The 21614-nt window shown below is 38.0% G+C and overlaps 1 protein-coding gene across 2 annotated transcripts in view; it reads right to left on the bottom strand.

Moving 5' to 3' along the window:
* The window catches only part of TUBGCP3 (tubulin gamma complex component 3), a 104917-nt gene that overhangs the window by 42842 nt on the left and 40461 nt on the right, over positions 1–21614 (bottom strand). For both annotated transcript variants that reach the window (XM_080659169.1, XM_080659170.1), the window contains exons 12-13: positions 3449–3559; positions 2734–2842 (exon numbers count right to left, since the gene is read on the bottom strand). In XM_080659169.1, coding sequence (XP_080515295.1) covers positions 2734–2842; positions 3449–3559 — 220 coding nt within the window. The remainder of the gene's footprint in view (positions 1–2733; positions 2843–3448; positions 3560–21614) is intronic.

The following is a 21614-nucleotide window of genomic DNA, read 5'->3' as shown; positions in this document are numbered from 1 at the left end:
CACAGCCTCAGGTTCCCCATCAAGCCGTGCTGGGGCGAGGGACATGGCCTGAGTTCCCCCAACCCAGCACTGGGGGTGCACCTTGAGGTCCCCCGTCAAGCCCTGCCAGGTGGGAGGCACGGCCTGAGGTCCCCTGTCAAGCCCTGCTGGGTGGGGGGCACGGTCTGAGGTCCCCAGCCCTGGCATTGGGGTGGGGGGAGCAGCCTGAGGGGGTACGACGGGACAAGTGCTGGCGAGGATGCGGAGAAAAAGGAACCCTCGTGCACTGCTGGTGGGAATACAGACTGGTGCAGCCACAGTGGAGAACAGTATGGAGTTTCCTCAACACCAGGACGGGAAGTGCACCTTTAGGCCCCCTGTCAAGTCCTGCCGGGTTGGGGGACACGGCCTGAGGTCCCCTGTCAAGCCCCATGGGAGTGGGGGAGGGCGTAGCCTCAGGTCCCTGCTGATTGCTCGTTAAGGCTCCTTATGGAACTTGGCCTCAGATGTGGGTGCAGCCATCTTTGTGACTGAGTGATGGTCAATTAGCATATTCCCTCTTTATTAGATAGGATAGCCAAGATATTTACAATTACAACTTAAATGTCCATGACAGATGAATGGATAAAAAAAATGTAGTACATAGATACAATGGAATATTATTTAGCCTTACAAAAGGCAGCTGCCATTTGTGACATGGTTGGACCTGAAGGACATTATGCTAAGTGAAATAAGCCAAACACAGAAAGACAAATATTGTACAATATCACTTATATGTAAAATAGTTAAACTCAGAGAAGCAAACAGTAGAACGGTGGTTATCTATACAGTGAACTATATGGTGTCTACAACTAAGAATATTCCTCTCTACTGCATTCTTAAAACACTTTATCTGTACATCTCAATTCATTTATCACTTTCTTCGTTTTATTTACTTTATTCTACTGCACATCACTTTTTTTAATTTCTCAACTTTTTAATGGCTTCCTGCCCCCCACCCCTCCGCAAGGAGTACTCCACTTCTGCTGCCTTTAGTGCCTCAGAACTTTGGTGTCATTGACCTCAGACACCATTTTGCCATCCACAATCATGCAGGTGATGGTCTTTTGGATTGAGTGTACAGAGTTGCAGTTGTCTAGGGCCATGGTCGGAAAACTGCGGCTCGCGAGCCACACGCAGCTCTTTGGCCCCTTGAGTGTGGCTCTTCCACAAAATACCACAGCCTGGGCGAGTCTATTTTGAAGAAGTGGAGTTAGAAGAACTTTAAGTTTAAAAAATTTGGCTATTAAAAGAAATTTCAATCGTACTGTTGATATTTGGCTCTGTTGACTAATGAGTATGCCGACCACTGGCTAGGGTGTCACCCAGATGCAGCCTTGTCCACAGAACGTGCAAAGATCTGAGCCCTCAGGTCCTCCATGGTCTTGAAATAATGCTCCAGTCTCTGACCTGGGTCCCTCATTGTCAAGGTGTTCCTGGATTTTGCTCTGCAGTCACCGACTATCAGCCTCCAGGCCTCTCACCTTCTCCAGGTAGGAGGTCAGGTGGTCATTCAGGCATTTCATAACCTCCTTCTTGGTCTGGATGCCCCTGATGCCTTCCAGACCCCCAGCTATCCCCGCAGCCAGGCCCTACGACCCTCAATTGCCCCACACGCTGGTGGAATGAGACACAGAGATCTGGGAGCTCAAGTCCCCAGGACCTGCATAGATGCTGACCCCTCTGCTGGCTGGCTGGGCCCAGTGGCTGAGCAACTGCACAGAGCCCAGGGTCCAGCAGTTTGCAGAGAAGCTGGAACAGGTGCTGAAGCTCATGTTGATAAGGGAGGAAGGCAAGAAAACAAGACTCAGGTTCAAGCTGCCTCTATTACACATTTAGACCATAAGCTAACGAAAGGCACAGCCATGGAGAATTCATATTATTTCCCCTATAGCTACCACAATGTCATATGAAAAGTAAACTTGAATGAACCAAGATGACAATCTAAATAGCAAATATAGCCAAGACACAAAATACCATGAAATTGTTGAAGCTGAAGCAGGCAGGAAATGGAAAAAATAGAAAACAGCAGTGACTGAGGAATAACCATAAGTCATTTAATGCAGGCAGAAAGATACGTAACATTTTCAATACAATAAACACTTGTAAATCCTTGCTGATTTCTGGACAAGCCTGAGTTTCAAAGTGTGGCTAGCAATTTTTCCTTTATGTTATTTTGGCATACTGTCACTACATAAAAAAAGTAATGCATGCCTGGCCAGAGTGGCTCAGTTGATTGAATGTCCTGTGCACCAAAAGGTTGTCGGTTCAACTGTCGATCATGGCAAATTTCTGGGTTGCAGGGCCGATCCCCGGTTAAAGGCAACTGATGAGTGTTTCTCAATATTTCTTTCTCAAATAAGTGGTTTTTTCTTCTTTCTCTCTCTCTCTCTCCATTCCTCCCTCCCTCTTTTCTTCCCCTCTCTAAGCATGCCCTCTGGTGAGGATTAAAAAATAGTAAGAGTAAAACAGCTTACACCTATTCCACCACTTACTGTTTAACTGTATAAAAAGGGGAGCAACATTTAAATAGTAATAAACATTTTATACACATTATATGTGTATTAAGGTATTTTTAGATAATAATTTGGAAAATGTGTTAGTCCTGTTGAACAAAAAATACTTCAAGCAATATATATTATCGTTATCACCAACATCACCACCGCCATCATCACAATCCCACCACCATCACCACAACCACCAACATCATCCTACCATCTTGGGGTGATTCTGCAGACTTGGTCACAGCTATCATCTTTGTAGTGGGTGTCTGGTCATGACAAACCTGGTGCAGGAAATTTATTGATTTTCCTATCAAAAGAACCTAAAAAAGGAAAATATCCTAGAGTCACCTTTATGTAAAATTAAAATGGTCAATCATCAAATATTCATAAGAAACAAATTAACTACTTATTAAAAATTAAATAACAAGAACATGTGGGATGGTATGAAGTGAATTCTAGGAACTGAAAAGACGTTATTAACAAACACATATTATGTTGATGTATCCAATTAATATATACTTTCAAGAATGCTAATCCTAATCTAATGAACAAAATAAACTGATGAACAAAATAGATCCAGAGACATAGAAACATGGAACAGACGGATGAATCTCAGAGGGAAGGCTGGGGTGGGTGAGTGGGGAGAGATTAACCTAAGAACTTATATGCATATATGCATAATCTATGAACCCAGATAATCAGGTGATGAAGTCATAGGGGGAGTGGAGTTCCAGGTGGAAAGGGTCAATGAGGGGAAAAAAGGGAGGGTACATCTGAAATGTTTTCAACAATAAAGATAAAATTTTTTAAAAAGAATGCTTATCCTAAAATGCAACAAAATTTTAACTGAAGATTAATTTTATCTCATGATCCAGGTAGAAATAGCATTAAAATATCAAAATCCCAAAAATCTCTTCTAATCCTACCTTCCTAGATTGATCCATCGTAATAAATGAAGGAATCATCGACTTCCTTAAAGTATACTTGTCATGCCACAGTCGATCTGTTTTAACTGTAGGATCTGATGCTACAAAAAACTGAAAACAAAGAGGCATTGAAACATTAAAAAACATTATATGCATGGCAAAATATTATCTAAGAACAATATCAAAGAATGTTATTCTAGAAAGCAAAGTTCTCCAGATGCAAGGAAACTTACCATTTATATACTAAAATTTGTTTTAAAAAGCATTTTGGATAGATCTCCCTAAATGTAATCACATATTTCCCAGACTTTTAAAACCAAAGTATAATGAGAACAAGTTAAGCTCTTTCTTGAAGACTCATGATTTTCATTATGAATATCAATTACGGCCTCTACTGTGCAACATCGAAGATCTACTAGTAAGTATGAGGACTACCGAATCCGCTTCGGACCTTAGTAAAAACATACCGATTTCTAGAGCTGTTTTGAATATTTAATTCATGCCTGCTTCATAGTTTTTCCATCTGTTACTTCCATCTACTCAGCTGTGTCCCCTTCTACCAGTGAGCCAGCCCTCTGTGGATCTCTTGCAGAGCCTCGGAGTCTAGGCTAACATACTCTGCTCAGACTGCTCAGAGGTGCCTAGGCTAACATACTCTGCTCAGACTGTCGGCTACAGGCCGTCCATGACATAGGGAAATGGCCAGCACCAGTGTACCTAATGGCACAACAGGAAGTGACTTTCCCTGTAGCTCTCCCCAAGAACCACCCATGCTGAGAAGCTTGTCCCATCTACTACACTTCTCACATTTGCTTCCCCCACCAACCAGCCTGATAGTTCACATCAGAAAAAAACAAGGGATGGTAAGGAGAAAACTAAATTACTATCGTCTCCAGTTCATTTGCTATTCCAATGAGGCCAGTCTCATTTTTTAGTCATATATCCTAATAGACTTGTGCTTTTTTTAAAAATAAATCTTTATTGTTCAGATTATTACAGGTGTTCCTCTTTTTTTCCCCCTGTAGCTCCCCTCCACCTGATTCCCCACCCCACCCCATGCCCTTACCCCCCACCGTCTTCATCCATAGGTGTAGGATTTTTGTCCAATCTCTTCCCGCACCCCTCACACCCCCTTGCCCCTGAGAATTGTCAATCCACTCCCTTTCTATGTCCCTGATTCTATTAGATTCGCCAGTCCATTCTGTTCTTCAGATTTTTTATTCACTTGGTTTTTAGATTCACTTGTTGGTAGGTATGTATTTGATGTCATTTTGTTGTTCATAATTTTTATCTTTACCTTTTTCTTCTTCTTCCTCTTCTTAAAGAATACCCTTCAGACTTATATGCATGCATATAAGAGTAACCAATGGATGCAAAACATTGGGGGGTGAGGGCATGTATGGGAGTGAGGTGGGGGGAGGGCAATGGTAAGATATGTACACATATAATACCTTAATAAAAAAAAAATCCTAAAAAAAAAAAAAGAATACCCTTCAGCATTTCATGTAATCCTGGTTTGATGATGATGAACTCCTCTAGCTTTTTCTTGTCTGTGAAGCTTTTTATCTGACCTTCAACTCTGAATGATAGCTTTGCTGGGTAGAGTAATCTTGGTTGGAGGTTCCTGCTGTTCATCACTTTGAATATTTCTTGCCACTCCCTTCTGGCCTGCATAGTTTCTGCCGAGAAATCAGCTGACAGTCGTATGGGTGCTCCCTTGGAGGTAACTAACCATTTTTCTCTTGCTGCTTTCAAGATTCTCTCTTTGTCTTTTGCCCTTGGCATTTTAATTATGATGTGTATGGTGTGGTCCTCTTTGGATTCCTCTTGTATGGGGTTCTGTGTGCTTCCTGGACTTGTAAGTCTATTTCTTTCACCAGGTAGGAAAAGTTTTCTGTCATTATTTCTTCTAATAGGTTTTCAATATTTTGCTCTCTCTCTTCTTCTGGCACCCCAAAATTCGGATGTTGGTACACTTAAAGTTGTCCAGAGGCTCCTTACATTATCTTCATATTTTTGGATTCTTTTTTCTTTTTGTTTTTCTGGTTGGGTGTTTTTTGTTTCCTCATATTTCAGATCTTTGGTTTGATTCTTGGGGTATGTTGATCTACAGTTGAGTTTCTGTATATTCTTTTTTTTTTTTTTAATATATTTTATTGATTTTTTACAGAGAGGAAGGGGGAAGGATAGAGAGTTAGAAACATCGATCAGCTGCCTCCTGCACACCTCCTACTGGGGATGTGCCCGCAACCAAGGTACATGCCCTTGACCGGAATCGAACCTGGGACCCTTGAGTCCGCAGGCCGACGCTCTATCCACTGAGCCAAACCGGTTTTGGCGAGTTTCTGTATATTCTTTATTTTAGACAGTGTATGCTTAATTTCTGACTGGTCCTTTTCCATTTTTTTGGCATTCTCATTAAGGTCCTTGAAGGTCTCACTAAGCTCCTCTGAGGTCTCATCAAGTTTCTCAGCGGTTTTTAGAAGATTCTTGATTAAACTTATAAATGTGGTTCTGAACTCTATATCATCCAGTAGTTTGCTTTCCTCCATTTCTTTCATTCGTGACATGTTTCTTTGTCTCCGCTATTTGCTGCTTTCCTGTGTTGATGGAGTGGCTTTGTGTGGTAGGTGACGTATAGAGGCCAGTAGCACAGCCTCCCCAATCACCTGAGGTGGACGCCTTTGGTACACCCCTTTGTGGGCTGAGTGCAAAGTCTTGGTGTAGTTAAGCCTTGATTGCTGTTGGTACACTGGGAGGAATTGACCTCTAGGCCAATTGGCTGTGAGGACCCTCTGTGTCTATAATGGAAGAACTGCTGCGCTGGAGACACGCTTATGGTGCAGGACTTGTTTCAGTGGGGCTTTGGTGCTGAGTCTGCCTCTTGAATGTGTCACTTATGGATGTGAGGAGTTGAAATCTGGTGTCTCACACTGACCACTAGGTACACTGGCTTCTGGATCTCCAATGGGGTGCAGGTCAGCTACTGTCTGAGGCCACCCAGCAGGAGCTACAGAGAGAACTATGGTTTTCTCCTCTTTGCTTGGGGTTTGGAGGTTTTGGAGCTGTCTGACCCGGGCTGCAAGTTTGCTAGGTTAAGCTGCGATAGGGCAGGCCATTCATATGCTAAAGCCGCTGCTAGGAGCTTGGGTGGGTTTGTAGATTGTGCGGGGCAGGATCTCAGGGCATCACTAGGCTAGGGCGTGGCAAACAGCGATGGCTGCCAGTTAGCCGTCTCTGCATCTCTGACCGCGTCCCTGCGTCCCGCGCCCCAGCACAGTAAACAATTATTCCTGCACGCAGCCCTGCAAGCAAGCCACCCTCACTTTCCGACCCAATGGCAGACAGTCCAGCTTCTCCCCGTAGGAGTTTGGGTCCCCACATCTCCCCAGAAACTGGAGTTCAGAGTAATCGGGGGCTTGTCTCCCTTCAGGTTGAAAAAAGCAGCGTACCCAGTTGCCCGTCGCCAGCCCAATTCGCGCGCCTCCGTACCTCAGCTTTTCAGCGCTTGTGCACATCACAATGCTCTTTTCTCTTTCCTTCTAGTTGTAGAACTTCCACTCAGCCAGCTTTCCTGTGGTTCTGGGTGATAGACGTTTTGTCTTTAATTGTAGTTTTGAAATTGTTGTGCGAGGCAGCAGTTTAGGTGTTTACCTATGCCACCATCTTGGATCCTTTCCCTAGACTTGTGCTTTTATTTCTATAAACTCAATTTCTTTTTTTTAATATATTTTATTGATTTTTTTACAGAGGAAGGGAGAGGGATAGAGAGTTAGAAACATCGATCAGCTGCCTCCTGCACACTCCCTACTGGGTATGTGCCCGCAACCAAGGTACATGCCCTTGATTGGAATCGAACCTGGGGCTCTTGAGTCCACAAGCCGATGCTCTATCCACTGAGCCAAACCGGTCAGGGCTAAACTCAATTTCTAATAGCAGAACTGGTGAGTCAAATATTTATTTTTTATAGATGCCAATATCCTTTCCAAATAGCTGTGTCAATTAATATTCCTACCAGCAGGATATTCGATATTCTGCATACTTGCTCATTTAAATTTTGCCTATCAGTTAAGCAAAATCATGGTTGCTTATACTGCAATTTTACTGACAACAAAAGGAGTTGGGAATGTTTTCACAATGCTAATTGCCATATGCTTTTCTTCTCTTGTGAATTCTTTTTAGATCCTTGACCTATTGTCTTTTTCTTAGCAACAGACTGTTATATTAGGTACTAGAGGCCCAGTGCATGAAATTCCTGCACTGCAAGGGCTCCCCTCTCGCAGTCCGGGAGCCCTTGGGGGTTGTCCAACTGATGGCTTAGCGCTGCCACCACCGCTACACTCACCAGCCATGGCCCGGCTTAGGGCTTCTGGCTGAGTGGCGCTCCCCCTGTGAGAGCACACTGACCACCAGGGGGCAGCTCCTGCCTTGAGCGTCTGCCCCCTGGTGGTCAGTGCACGTCATAGCAACCAGTTGTTCCACCACTCAGTCGATTTGCATATTAGACTTTTATTATATAGGATGGTGACCGTTTGTGAATCATTAAGTTCACAAATTTAATTTTTCCAAGTTAATTTTTTGCCATTGTTTATGTTTTGTTCTATGCTTGTTTTGTTCTACTTTTGTGTTTTATAGGTAAATGTCTTCCTTTATAGCTTCTGAGTTTCCTGTCTTCCTAAGATCTTCCCATTCCCAGATTACTGAATATTCTCCCTTATTTTCTTTTAGTATTCCGATTGTGTTTTTATTTTTTAGATCTTTCTTTCCTTCAAACTTTATCTTACATAAAATGTGATAAAGGGATCTGTGTTTCCTTCTAGACAGAATTTTCTCTTTAATGGCCAGGTCAGCAACTTTTACTTAATACACCATCCTTTTCTCTGAGCTAGGGATGTCTTATCAGAAATAAACATCATAACTAATTATATCAATAAATTAAAAGGGGGGAAATTTGACTATATCAAGAGATCAAGAGGAGATATTTGATAATGTTTTTATTTACCATCCTCCAGGGGTGACCAATTAGCTTTCTGTTTTATCACCATGAACATGAATTTACATATATCTGGAGTTTCAATCCATTAGTTATTATCCTGATTAGGATGATGGGAGCATCTTCAAGCTGGTTCCTGAGTTCTTCAGGCTTCACCTGAGTTGTCTTCCTTGCTTCTAGTTTAGAAGGTGCTCTTGGCTCATCTTGTTTGTTTCTACACCAGACCTAGATTCAGTCAATTTTCCAAAGAGCTCTAGTTCCTTTTAAGAAGAAATGGCATTTGGACCACAACCTCAGTATCTGACAGTTGTTTCAGTTGGAAGCTGGCTAGTTTGAGGCTCAGCACTGGCTATGCTATACATGGCGGTTTGATTCCCAAGCGGACTATAAATCCACTTAAATCATAACATACCTAAAGTGCCTTTTTGGTGATACTTAATAAATTCCAAATCACAAACAGGTAAACACACAAACCTGACTAGGAAGGTGTGTCCACAGGTACTAAGTGGATTTAAATAATTTTTAAATGTTTTTATTATTTTCATAGCAATACAAAATTAATGGTTTCCTTGCAAAATTTAAATAACCAAAATTAACCCAAGAAAAAGGAGAAGGGAGACTCTAAAAAGAGCAATATGTTTAGATGTTATCACTAAGGCATTTAAAACCCAGACTTTTAAAACTGAAGTATAATAAAACAAATTAGAGCCTACTTTTTAAGTTATCATTCTTATGTTATTTAAAGTATTCTAAATCACAGAAAAATGTACAGAATACTACAGTTTCTGAATCCAATATATCACTAGCAAAATGTGATAAAATACCCAAAATGGAACTATTTCATTTGCGAATATAGATGAAATTCTGAATAAAATATTATCCCTGCATTACTGGGATAAAATATTTTTGGTCAGGGCACAAGCAAGGAAATATATAATGAAATATAAAACATGATTATGTAGTCATTTAAAATAAAGTTTGTTCTTTTTTAAAATATATTTTTATTAATTTCAGAGAGGAAGGGAGAGAAAGATAGAAACATCAATGAGGAGAGAGAATCATTGATCGGCTGCCGCCTGTGCAGCCCCTACTGGGGATCAAGCCTGCAACCCGGGCATGTGTCCTGACCTCCTGGTTCATAGGTCAATGCTCAACTATTGAGCCATGCCAGCCGGACTAAAGTTTGTTCTTAACTATCATAAACCCTTCTGAGAACCAGATAACAAGTACATATCTTTTTCCAGGAAAAATGCATATATCCACAAAAACATATAATCCTATGTACTACTCAGGAGTTTCAGAGATTACATTTGAAGACTTGGTATAAAAGAATACTACTTAATGGCATGAAATTAATTCCATTATTTACTTCATGTAAAAAAGTTTACAAAATGCTATACATGGTATGCTACACACAGAAATATATAAGTAATACTAGGAAAAAGAATATATACAAATATTAACAGAGGTTATCTGTTTATCATGATTACTAATAAATTTTAATTTTCTACTGTTTAGATGCTCAAAAATTTTATAATTGCACACTTTTAAATTAAAGAAAAATATTGTTCAAAAAAATTGAGTAATTCAAGCCAACAAGTAAACATATGATACCAGTAGGAATTTTTTTAGTAACTATAATTTCCCAGGGCAACCAACTAAAAAAGATGTTTCTTCTGTTAACACAAATCGAATACCAAAGGGTAAATATTTAAGGAAACAATTTTTAATGACATCAAAGTCTTATATTTGATCCTTATAAGTTAGGGTTAGATGGTATAAATTTTGTACAGTCTCCATTATAACTAGGCATTTGAATAAATGCCAACATTTTTATGACCACAATGAGATTGCTACATTTATTTTCAATTCAAATTTCTTATTATTAGGCACTAATTTAAATTACTAAAGTATTTATTGATCTTTATCTTTTAATTTATATCCCCTTTCTAATTTTAAACACATAAGGATGTTTTTGCAGGATAAACAATACTACTATAATGAGACTATCATCACTTTAATATACTTAAATTATCCATATACTTAAATAAAAACATGTTATAATCCCACCAGGAGTACTAATCTAAAAGGTTACTCAATCACCATGCTATGACTGCTCTGTAGCTTGCCATTCAACAGATTAATTACATATAAAATGTATTTATCTGTTATTCAGTTAGACAGAAGAGCTAGTTTCTACAGATAACACACCAATTTATCCTGAGAGCTGGAGTGCAGCAGGATTTTTATCAGTATGAACAATAAGAAAATTTAATTTAAATGATAAAAACCTCAGACAATTCTGTCTTCTTTAGAAGTTATGAAAGCATCACTTCATCTGAGGGCAAAGTAGCATGCAATTACTCTACTAGCAAACATCTAGTAGCAAACACTGAGAGGAATAGGTACATCTTAGAATTTAATTAATCCTGTAAAAAATATATAGTTATAGAGGAAAAATCAAGGTCAGAATATAATTGCAATATGCTTTTATTTTATTGATGCATTTTCCACTCAAGGTTCTTTAATTTCCAGCATTATGTCAACCACAGAAAGAACTGAGGGGAAAAATAAAACATAATTGTACCACGATTTCTCATTAACTGTTGGACAAATGCCAAGGCCTCCCTACTAAAAACAGAAGTGAAGAGGGTAATTTTCTTAGCAAGCAACTTAGTTTCTAAGAACCAGATCCATTAATACAGACCACAAAAGACCCAACTTCAACCTGTCAATCCTGCAGGCAAATACCAAGAGATCCACACCTAGAGAAGCTAAAATGGCTCTGAACCAGAGGAAGCATGAAAAGGAAATTGACAAGGTAAACTGATAAATTACACTAGTTCAGTGATGGAGCACAAAAGGACCAAAACAATAAAATATGTATATGGGAAACCTTTAAATTTCAATAATTATCAGCAAAAGTATAAAAGGAACAAAATAATGAGAGCTGAATGGATCCACAGAGATAGATAATCCCAAAAGCAGTCCCTACATTATCTATAGTTCATTGACCTTCTAATTCAAAGATGGAGATTAGAGCATTTAAGTAAACATTTGAAGCAATATAGAAAGTTTTCAAATTTTGAAAGCAAGAGATCGTACTTTTAATTTTTCTCTTCTTTTCCTGCTCCTGGTTGAGGCCCCTATCCTATACAGCTCTGCCAAGTTTATTCAAAAGGCAATTATCTATATAAAACCCTAATATGCAAATCGACCGAACATCAGAATGACCAGCGGAACGACCGTTGCTATGACGCACACTGACCATTAGGGGACATACACTCAACGCAGGAGCTGCCCCCAGGCAGCAGGCCCCGACCAGCACAGGTTACCCCACAGAGGAAGGCGACTGGCGGCAGCGGCAGGGGGCAGGGCCGGCGAGCAGCCGGAGCCAGGCCAGCCAAGGCAGGTGCAAGTGGGGGCCCCTATCACCCGCCGGTTGCCTCACAGATCGGCCCTGATTACTGGCCATGCCTAGGGACCCTACCTGTGCACAAATTTCGTGCACCAGGCCTCTAGCAATAATAATAATAATAAATTAACACTGAGCTATCTTGTTTTTACCTTGAACATACTGGCGTATTTATTTACCTCACTCATATTATCAGGGAGAGAACCCAGATAAGCTACTAAAAAGCCTAACAAAAAGAAAAAGAAAAATTGGTTTTCGTCTACAGTGTTACCCTTAAAAAGCCAAAAATAATAGAAACCTCTCCCCAAATGCTGAAAGTACTTTCTACACTAATCACTCAGGAGATCTGTAAATTCTTAAGCCTTCTATTTTTGCCTGCCTTTGCATTTTATACAAGAAAAATAAAAGTCGGACACCAGTCCCTGTACAACTGGGCGAGGGAATCATATCTTTTTAACGATTAAAAGTAAAATCCTAACAGTGGACCGAGAGGCCAATTTTAATGATGCCAAACCAGAAATAGCAATGCTCAGACCACCTGGAAGTTTTTATTTCAGGTAAAAGAGCAAAAACTGATCCTTGGGTTGCAAATCAGCCAAACCTGGAAGCAGTTAAGGCAGGACACTGAGCATCACTCAGCAGCAGGAAGAAAAGAGAAAGCCTCACCTGGAAACAGGTAACCTTGGGCATTTGAAAGAGCTTCCCAGGACAACAGCAACAAAGCCACTTACACCTCAAGTGAACTCTGAATAGCCATCACAGAGAGCCTAATGCAGGAAAGTTACTGAGGAATGCACAGCTGGGCCACAAAGAAAGAAGGTCCAAGAAGCCCAACAAAAACAAACAAGGGCAGAGATGGTTCCCAGTCCCACATGTGACTGGCATTCCACCAGTTCCAAGGCAGGAAACCTAGAGATGGATGTTCACATTCAGACCTGTGATAATTGTGCAGAAAACTAGCTCCATTCACCCTAGCTGGTTTGGCTCAGTAGAGAAAGTGTTGGCCTGCAGAATGAAGGGTCCCAGGTTCAATTCCGGTGAAGGGTATGATCCCTGGTAGAGGGCGTGCAGGAGGCAGCTGATTAATGATTCTCTCTCATCACTGATGTTTCTATCTACCTCTCCCTTTTCCTTTCTCTCTGAAATCAATAAAAAATATACATATTAAAAAAAAAAAAAAAAAAAAAAAAACTAGCTCCATTCCATGGGTCAGGGCCAGTTCGAGACATTTATTTAAGTTTTTCTCTGAGGGTTTCTGGACTTGTAGTCCACAAACACAGAATGCAGAGAGGTCTGTCACTAGGAAGTTTATTACACCTTATTTGCACTATCCTCTATCTGAAATTTGGCTTTTCCTTCAAATAACAAGCCACAGTCACCAATAGAAAAAATATATTTCCACATCGCATGTTAAGTTGTTGCACATACCTTAAAATAGCCACTAAGCATTCTCATTGAATGTTAATAAAAACACACATCCAGCCCTAGCTGCTTTGGCTCAATGGATAGAGCGTAGGCCTGTGGACTTGGGGGCATGCAGGAGGCAGCCGGTCAATGATTCTCTCTCATCATTGATGTTTCTATCTCTCCCTCTCCCTTCCTCTCTGAAATCAACAAAAATATATTTTAAAAAACACACACATCCATTACTATATTACTAATTTAATATTAAGTTTAGAAACACTAGGTAAAAGAAGTTCTTTACTATAGAATTTCTCTAGTTTGCACTGTTTCCTATTCTTTATTTTTTTTTTCAAATATATTTTATTGTTTTTTTACAGAGAGAAAGGGAGAGGGATAGAGAGTTAGAAACATCGATGAGAGAGGAACATCAATCAGCTGCCTCCTGCACACCTCCCACTGGAGATGTGCCTGCAACCAAGGTACATGCCCTTGACCGTAATCGAACCTGGGACCCTTCAGTCCGCAGGCCGACGCTCTATCCACTGAGCCAAACCGGTTAGGGCCTGTTTCCTATTCTTAATTGCCTTTTTTTTTTTTTTCTCACAGAAAAACTCCCAAGAAAAGTTTCTATAAATGATTGCTGCTGTGGAATGAGGCAGCACTCTGAATTCCTCTCCCTTTTGTAACCCTCAATCTCTGGGGCAAATTCTGCAGATGTCCCACTCAAGTCTGGATGGTGCTGCAAGAAGATCAGAAGGTGGGCATACCAGGTCAAGCATTGCCACATATCACAACCACCATGGAGACTTGGAAATTCTTAAACTCCCTACGAGGCTCCAAAGTGTGGATCAAAGGGACATGCAGATTGAGAACCACTGAGCTCTACTTAGGCACAGATACTACGTGGTGGATAACAAGGAACTCCTTTAACCAGCAATGAGGCAGAAGACTAAGCAAATGAACCAGAAAGTTAAATCTTAGGAGCCAGGTGGAGCTAGCACCCTTTCACATAATATAAAGGTCACCATTTTAACATGTGTAATTCAATAGTTTTTAGTATTATTCACAATGTGCTTGTGCAACCATCAGCACTAATTCCAGAACATTTTCACCACCCAAAGAGAAACTCCATACTCATTAAGCTGTGATTTCCCTTACCCCTTCCCCTACAACCCTGACAAAACTAATCTACTTTGTCTCTAAAAATTTGCCTGTTCTGCACATTTCCTATCAATGAAATTATACAATGTGACCTGGCTTATTTCACTTAGCCTAATATTTTCAGGATTCATCCATGTAGCAGAACATGTTGAAATTTCATTCCTTTTTGAGGCTGAACAATATTCCACTGTATAGATCAGTGGTCGGCAAACTCATTAGTCATCAGAGCCTAATATCAACAGTACAATGATTGAAATTTCTTTTGAGAGCCAAAAACCGACTTCTGCGCATGGGCCACGAAGTTTCCATCGCACTGTACGTGCGTGCCCGCACGTGGTATTTTGTGTAAGAGCCACACTCAAGGGGCCAAAGAGCTGCATGTGGCTCGCGAGCCGCAGTTTGCCAACCACTGGTATAGATATACATTTTGCTTACCCATTTATTAATTTACAAGTACTGGTGTTGTTTCTACTTCCTGACTACTATAAATAATACTGTGAATATTCATGCATAAGTTTTTATATGAATACTAGAGGCCCAGTGCACGAATTCATGCACTGTGAGGTCCCTCAGCCTGGCCAGCAATTGGGGCCGATTGGGGCCATCTCGCCCAGTCCGGTGGGGAGGGATCGTGGGAGGTTGGCTGGCCAGGAGGAGGGATCGCTGCCCCCTGGTGGTCAGTGTACATCATAGCTACCAGCCGGTCGTCTGGTCCTAACGATTGCTTAGGCTTTTATATATATATAAATAGATGTTTTCATTTGTTTACCTTTTTGAAGAACTGCCAAACTGTTTTCTTCAGTGACTATACCATTTTATATTCCCACCAGCAATGTATAAGGGTTCCAAATTCTCCAAATCCTAATGGACAATTGTTTTGCTTTGTATTTTTAATACCATCCCAGTGAGTGTGATGTGGTATCTAACTGTAGTTTTGATTTACGTTTCCTTGAGGACTAACAATGATAAGAATTTATTCCTGTGTTTACTGGTCACTTGTATATCTTCTTTGGAAAAATATCTGCAAGTACTTTGCTTATTTTTTAATTGGGTTATCTTTTTGTTGTCAAGTAATAATAGTTCTTTAAATATTCTGGATACTAGGCCCTTACCAGATACGATTTGTAAATATTTTCTCCTTTTCTGTGGGTTCTTTGTACTTTCTCAATCATGTACTTTGATGTACATATGTTTTTAAATAGGATAAACTTTATTATTTTCTATTGTTGCTCATGTTTTTGGTGATATATTTAAAAAACTATTGCCTAATCCACAGTCACAAAGATTTATATGTATATTTACTTCTTAAAGTTTTATAGCTTTAGGTGTATGATCTATTTTGAGTTAATTTTTATATGTGGAATGCAACTGAAGTCCTAAGTCATTCAGCACCATTTGTTGAAAAGACAATTCTTTCTCCATTGAGTGATCTTGGACATTTATTGAAAACCAATTCCACAAAAATGAATGAGTTTATTTCTAGACTCTCAATTCTACTCAATCTACCAGTCTATAGTTATGCCAGGACCATACATTTTAATATGTTTGAAACCAGAAACTGTGAGTAGTCCTTCAACTTTGTTCTTTTTTTTTCAAGAGTATGTTGGCTATTTTGGGCTCTGTGACCTTCCATACCAATTTGAGAATCAGCTTTTCCATTTCTGCAATAAAGGCCATTGGAATTTTGACAGATTACATTAAATCAAAAGTAATGAAGTAAAAAAGTTTTTCCATTTATTTAGGTCTTCTTTCATTTCTTTCAATGATGTTTTGTAGTTTTCAGCGTACAAATCTTATACTTCCTGGTTATATTTATGCTTAGTATTTTATTGGCTTTTATTTCTATTTTGCAAAAGAGTTTGAGAAGGATTAATGTTAGGTCTTGAGATATTTAGTAGAATTCACTAGAGAAGCCATCGATTCTGGGCTCTTCTTTATTGCAAAGTTTTTTTAGATTATTGGTTCAATCTCTTTACTTGTTATATAGATCTATTCACAATTTCTATTTCTTTATTAGTCACTTTTGAGAGCTAATTTCTAGAAATTCTCTCAGGTTTTATTTATCTGGAAATATCTTGATATCTCCTTTACCATTTTTGAAAGACAGTTTTTGTAGACTACAAAATTCTTAAATAACAGCCTTTCTCTCTCAGCATTTTGAATATATCATACTACTGCCTTCTAGCCTCTGTGGATTCTATGAAAAATCAGTTGTTAAATATAATAGAGGATCCTTTCTATATGATGAGTTTTCCTCACTTGAGGTTTTTCAAGATTTTCTCTTTTTGTCTTTCTAGTTTGCCTATAAGGTGTCTTACTGTGGATCTTCTTTAGTTTATCCTACTTTGAGTTTGTTGAGCTCCCTGAATGTATAGCTTAATGTTTTTCATCAAATTTCAGTACCACAGGAGTTCTCATAGGCTCTTTTCAACTCCCCACCCTTTTTTCTGTTCCACAGACTTGATAGTCTTAATTGATCTATTTTCAAATTGCTTATTTTCTTCTTTCTGTTCGAATCCCACGAATCCTGCTGTTGAGCCCCATGAATAATTTTTTTCATTTGTTACTGTACTTTTCAACTCTAAAATTTCTATTTGGTTCCTTTTTTACTATCTGCTTATTCATATTTTGTGTTTTCTTTGTTCTAGAAAGGAGCAATTTTTATGCAAATATTAAATAAACTACTATTAAATCGGTAGTTATAAAGCTCATGTATACTAGTTGAGTTAACTATACATATACTTTAAGAAAACTGATTTTGCCGAAACCGGTTTGGCTCAGTGGATAGAGCGTCGGCCTGCGGACTGAAGGGTCCCGGGTTCGATTCCAGTCAAGGGCATGTACCTTGGTTGTGGGCACATCCTCAGTGGGGGGTGTGCAGGAGGCAGCTGATCGATGTTTCTCTCTCATCAATGTTTCTAACTCTCTATCCCTCTCCCTTCCTCTCTGTAAAATATCAATAAAATATATTTTAAAAAAAAAACTGATTTTACAACCAAGTTGTACTCATTGTACAGATTAAGAAAAAGTTAACCCATGTAGAAACTGAAGAAAAAATAATTCCCAAATTTTAATTACATAAGGATCAAACACAGAATGCAATTGTCTAAACTACCAAATTATTATGGTAAACATATGATTTAAAATAAATTAAAGAGAACCCAAAATAAATTAGAGACTTAAATGAATATTTATAAATTTAGGGTTCAACAGAAAACACACAAGTCAGAGAACAATGAAAATAAAAGACCACTGACATCTTAGGGCCACTGGATATTCAAATTGTATGCAATGTTTTTCTTATATTATCAGCAGATAACACATTGCATGAATACTATTTGCCTGACTGAATCAACACACACACAAAAACAAATCCCATGAAATAGGCACTACTATTATGCACATATGAAAAATGCAGAAGGTAAAGCCAAGAGAAGCTAAATTACTCAGAATACAGAGCCATTAAGAAACTGAAGGTGAAAGTCAAACCCAAGTCATATAATTCCAGAACCTGAGCTCTTAAACTCTACCCCACAGAAATAAGGCAGGTGAGTTATAACAAGACACTGTTAAGTGGTAAAGCCCAATGGCATAGCAGAACTAAACAATACAAGCCCATCACAAAGAACATAAAATATATTGTCAAGAAGGATTAACTTTAGCTCTATCAATCACAATGAATTTTTTAAAATCCTACAAGCAAAACTAGTAAACAGTAACCATCTGAGGTATAATACTAGCAAATTAAAAATTTCCAAATCTTTAGCCCTAGCTTTTAGGTTTGGCTCATTGGACAGAGCATCAGCCTGTGGACTGAGGGGTCCCAGGTTCAATTCCAGTCAAGGGCAAATGCCCAGATTGCAAGCTCGATCCCCAGTAGAGGGTGTGCAGGAAGCAGCTGATCAATGATTCTCTGTCATCATTGATGCTTCTATCTCTCTCTCCCTCTCCCTTCCCCCTGAAATCAATGAAAATATATTTTAAAAAATAAAAATTTACAAATCTCTAATTTCCTAAAGTCCCATTTAAACTCAGACCCTAAGTATGAATACCGCTAAACAAAGAATCTTTAAAAAAAGATAAATTTATTGTAGTAAAATATTAGCATTAAGGTAATCTGAGGAAAGGGTACCTGAGAATGTTTTTTATAATTCTTCCAACATTTCCAGAAGTCTATAAATAAAAACATCTAAAAATAAATAACTTTACCAATGAGAAAAGCTCTGAAATAAGTTTGTTACGTGATCATTTGAGCTACTAATGCTAATATTGTATTCAACAGTCATAAATACTTATTTTGTATTTTATCTTTAAATAAATAAAACCTGGAACTTTGCCTTATACATGTTCTATGAAACAAGACTTCTTAAAAATAAAAATAAAAAGGTACACCAAATTTAAGCTATACTAGTCTTAAAAGGAGTCTGTTTTACCTAAGTGAAACAATGTTCAGAAATAGTACAGAAAAGGTCCAGAAAAAAATAAATTTTGTAAGTTTTGTGTCCAATTCTCTACATTTTCCATCAACTTGAGTCCCATAATTACTATCAACAAAATAAATAAATAAGTAAGGCTGAATAACACACAAAGCAGACAATCAATAAAAAACTGGTGGTACTTTTAAAACTCTTTTAAAAACACAGATGTGTCTAATGAATTAGTAATATAATTAAGGACTACTTTAAAAATCTGGTTGCTAGAAAATACAAATTAAATTATTCTCAAGAAAAAAGACAAAAGTAGAAATTAGGCACCGAACTTTAAAAAGATAATAAGCCAGTTGTGCCTTTAATTTTTGTTTTAATTAGTAGCACTATATATCTCAGACAATTCCCAAGCCAACCTCTGAGGAAAGCCAGGTTCATCAAGTTAACTGATCAGCAGCTATTTAAAAAGTTCATAGCACCCCAAATTCATATTATAAATAACATATTAATTATTGGATGAGGGAGGGATTAGAATATTTTTTTATTTAATAAAAGGTACAATTTTTCATTCTTTAACAATTTAATTTTAGAAGGCTGCCTTAAAAGATTATTTTTTTAATTATATAGGTATAATTTTAATGGGAGATAAACAGATAAATCTCAAAACTGAAACTAGTAATGTACAATTTTTCCTTTATGGTTTTTTAGTTGGTCAAGTTATTTCTCACAAATTTACATAGTAAGCATAGCTCATCATATACAGATCTATATATATAAATGGCTAATATACAAAGAGTCCCCTCAGGAGTTCAACCAGGAGACTGGGAGTTCAATCGCTCGCTATGATGTGTGCTCACCACCAGGGGGGCGGCAAGGAATGAAGGAAGGCCCCAGCCGGCGGTCAGCAGCTGGGGAAGGGAGGCCCCGGCTAGCAGCTGGAAGGCCCCGATAGTCCCTGATTGCTGGCCAGGCCTAGGGACCCTACTCATGCACGAATTTCGTGCATTGGGCCTCTAGTTACAATATAAAAAGGATATTTATTTTTTTCATTTTCTTAACCATAACATCACTTAGATTCTCTTAAGCTCATAAATGACAAATTCCTAAAACTTAGATCAATTTACTTATTGTGATAATGGTCAGGAGATTTAATATGCATTGTAAAAACAGCTTCCAAAATTCACCTCATTCTGTAATTACAGAATAACAGACCTCAAATTAATAAAAAATGATGTTTCACTCTTATCAAAGTGAAAGCATTACCTAAAAGTTTCCTTATCACAAAAGTGATAAAAACTGAACTGCACAAGAATTAAAGTCTCCATTTAATCTTGAATATTTAAGTCTGATTTAAAGTTCTAATTAAATAAATAACTATCTAGCACTTTCCAGAAATTTAAACTTCAAGATTCATACTTAACTATGATGAATACAAAGGATGCTTCCCTACGGATGACATGTAAAATGTATTTTAGCATATACAAAATCTGACTCCACTTATGTAAAATTTAACATAAGACAAAACTATGCTATTAGAAGTGAGGAAAGTGTTTACCTTTAGGAATAAGGAAGGGGGCAGTGAGTGGGTGGTGGTGGGAAGGGGGGACATACAATGAGGGTGCTGATAAGATGCTATCCTGATCTGGATGGTAGCTCATTTTGTAGTAAGATATCAAGCTTTACTCTTATGATTTGTGTACTCCTCTGTATGTAGATCTCAATAACAGAAATTCTAATTGAGCTTAATGGTAAGGAATAATACCAGTTAAACATAAAACATATAAGTTTAAATAAGTGATACAAATCTAAAGACAAAGTAAAATAAACTAAAACTTTAAAAGAGCAGGAAATTTTTACAAATTGAATATAAAAATTTTGAAAATAATACAATAACACAGCAAAAGCTATAGAGATTAACTGCATGGCAGAAAAGAATCTGAGGCAGCACAAAATTCTTTATCTTAAAAGTAGGAACAGAGTTTTATTCTTGACGTTAGCATTTAGAAAAATATAGGTTAAAGAAAGTTCTGAAAAACTGAAAGGTAACCATTAGTCAAATGTAAACATATATATCAGACCTTTCAAAGCTTTCAATTCAGTTTAAAAATATAACTCATTTAACAAATAGAACACAGAAAGCATGAAAATATTTCTTATTAATTTATAAATCAATGTGTAATCCCTATAAATATATTTTTTAATTTGGCAGAATTGACAAGCTGATTCTAAATTCATATCTAAGTAGAAATGTGCAAAACAGCCAAGAAAGCTATAAAAAGAACAAACTGTTCCTATCAGATATAAAACCATAAAACTATAGTTATTTAAATAATACTGACAAATAGCCAACAATATAAAAACAGTCCAGAAGCCGACTCAGGTGTATATGGGAATTTACTATTTGATAAAATGTGGCAAAACTAACATTCAGGGAGTTTTGGTCAAGACTATGATTCTTTGTACTATCTAACAACTCTTCTCTCAGTCTGAATAATGTGAAAATAAAGTTAAAAGAAAAATAATTAAAGGAAAAAAATACCACTACAGATACAAGTTATCCAAATGTATAGAATTATCCCATGACTCAACTCTAAAAAGACAGACAAATTCATAGGAAAACTGGGCAAGAATATAAATAACAATTAGTAGAGGAAATAAAAATAATGATTAAACATGATAAGCTGGTCAATCTCACTAATAACCAGTAAAATGCAAATAAATACCATTGGAGATGCCACATCTCATACTTTAGGTTAAAAACACTTT

Source organism: Plecotus auritus, assembly GCF_963455305.1.
Source record: "Plecotus auritus genome assembly, chromosome: 3".
In the NCBI taxonomy this organism is placed as follows: Eukaryota; Metazoa; Chordata; class Mammalia; order Chiroptera; family Vespertilionidae; genus Plecotus; species Plecotus auritus.
This window is presented reverse-complemented; position numbering and strand designations above follow the sequence as displayed.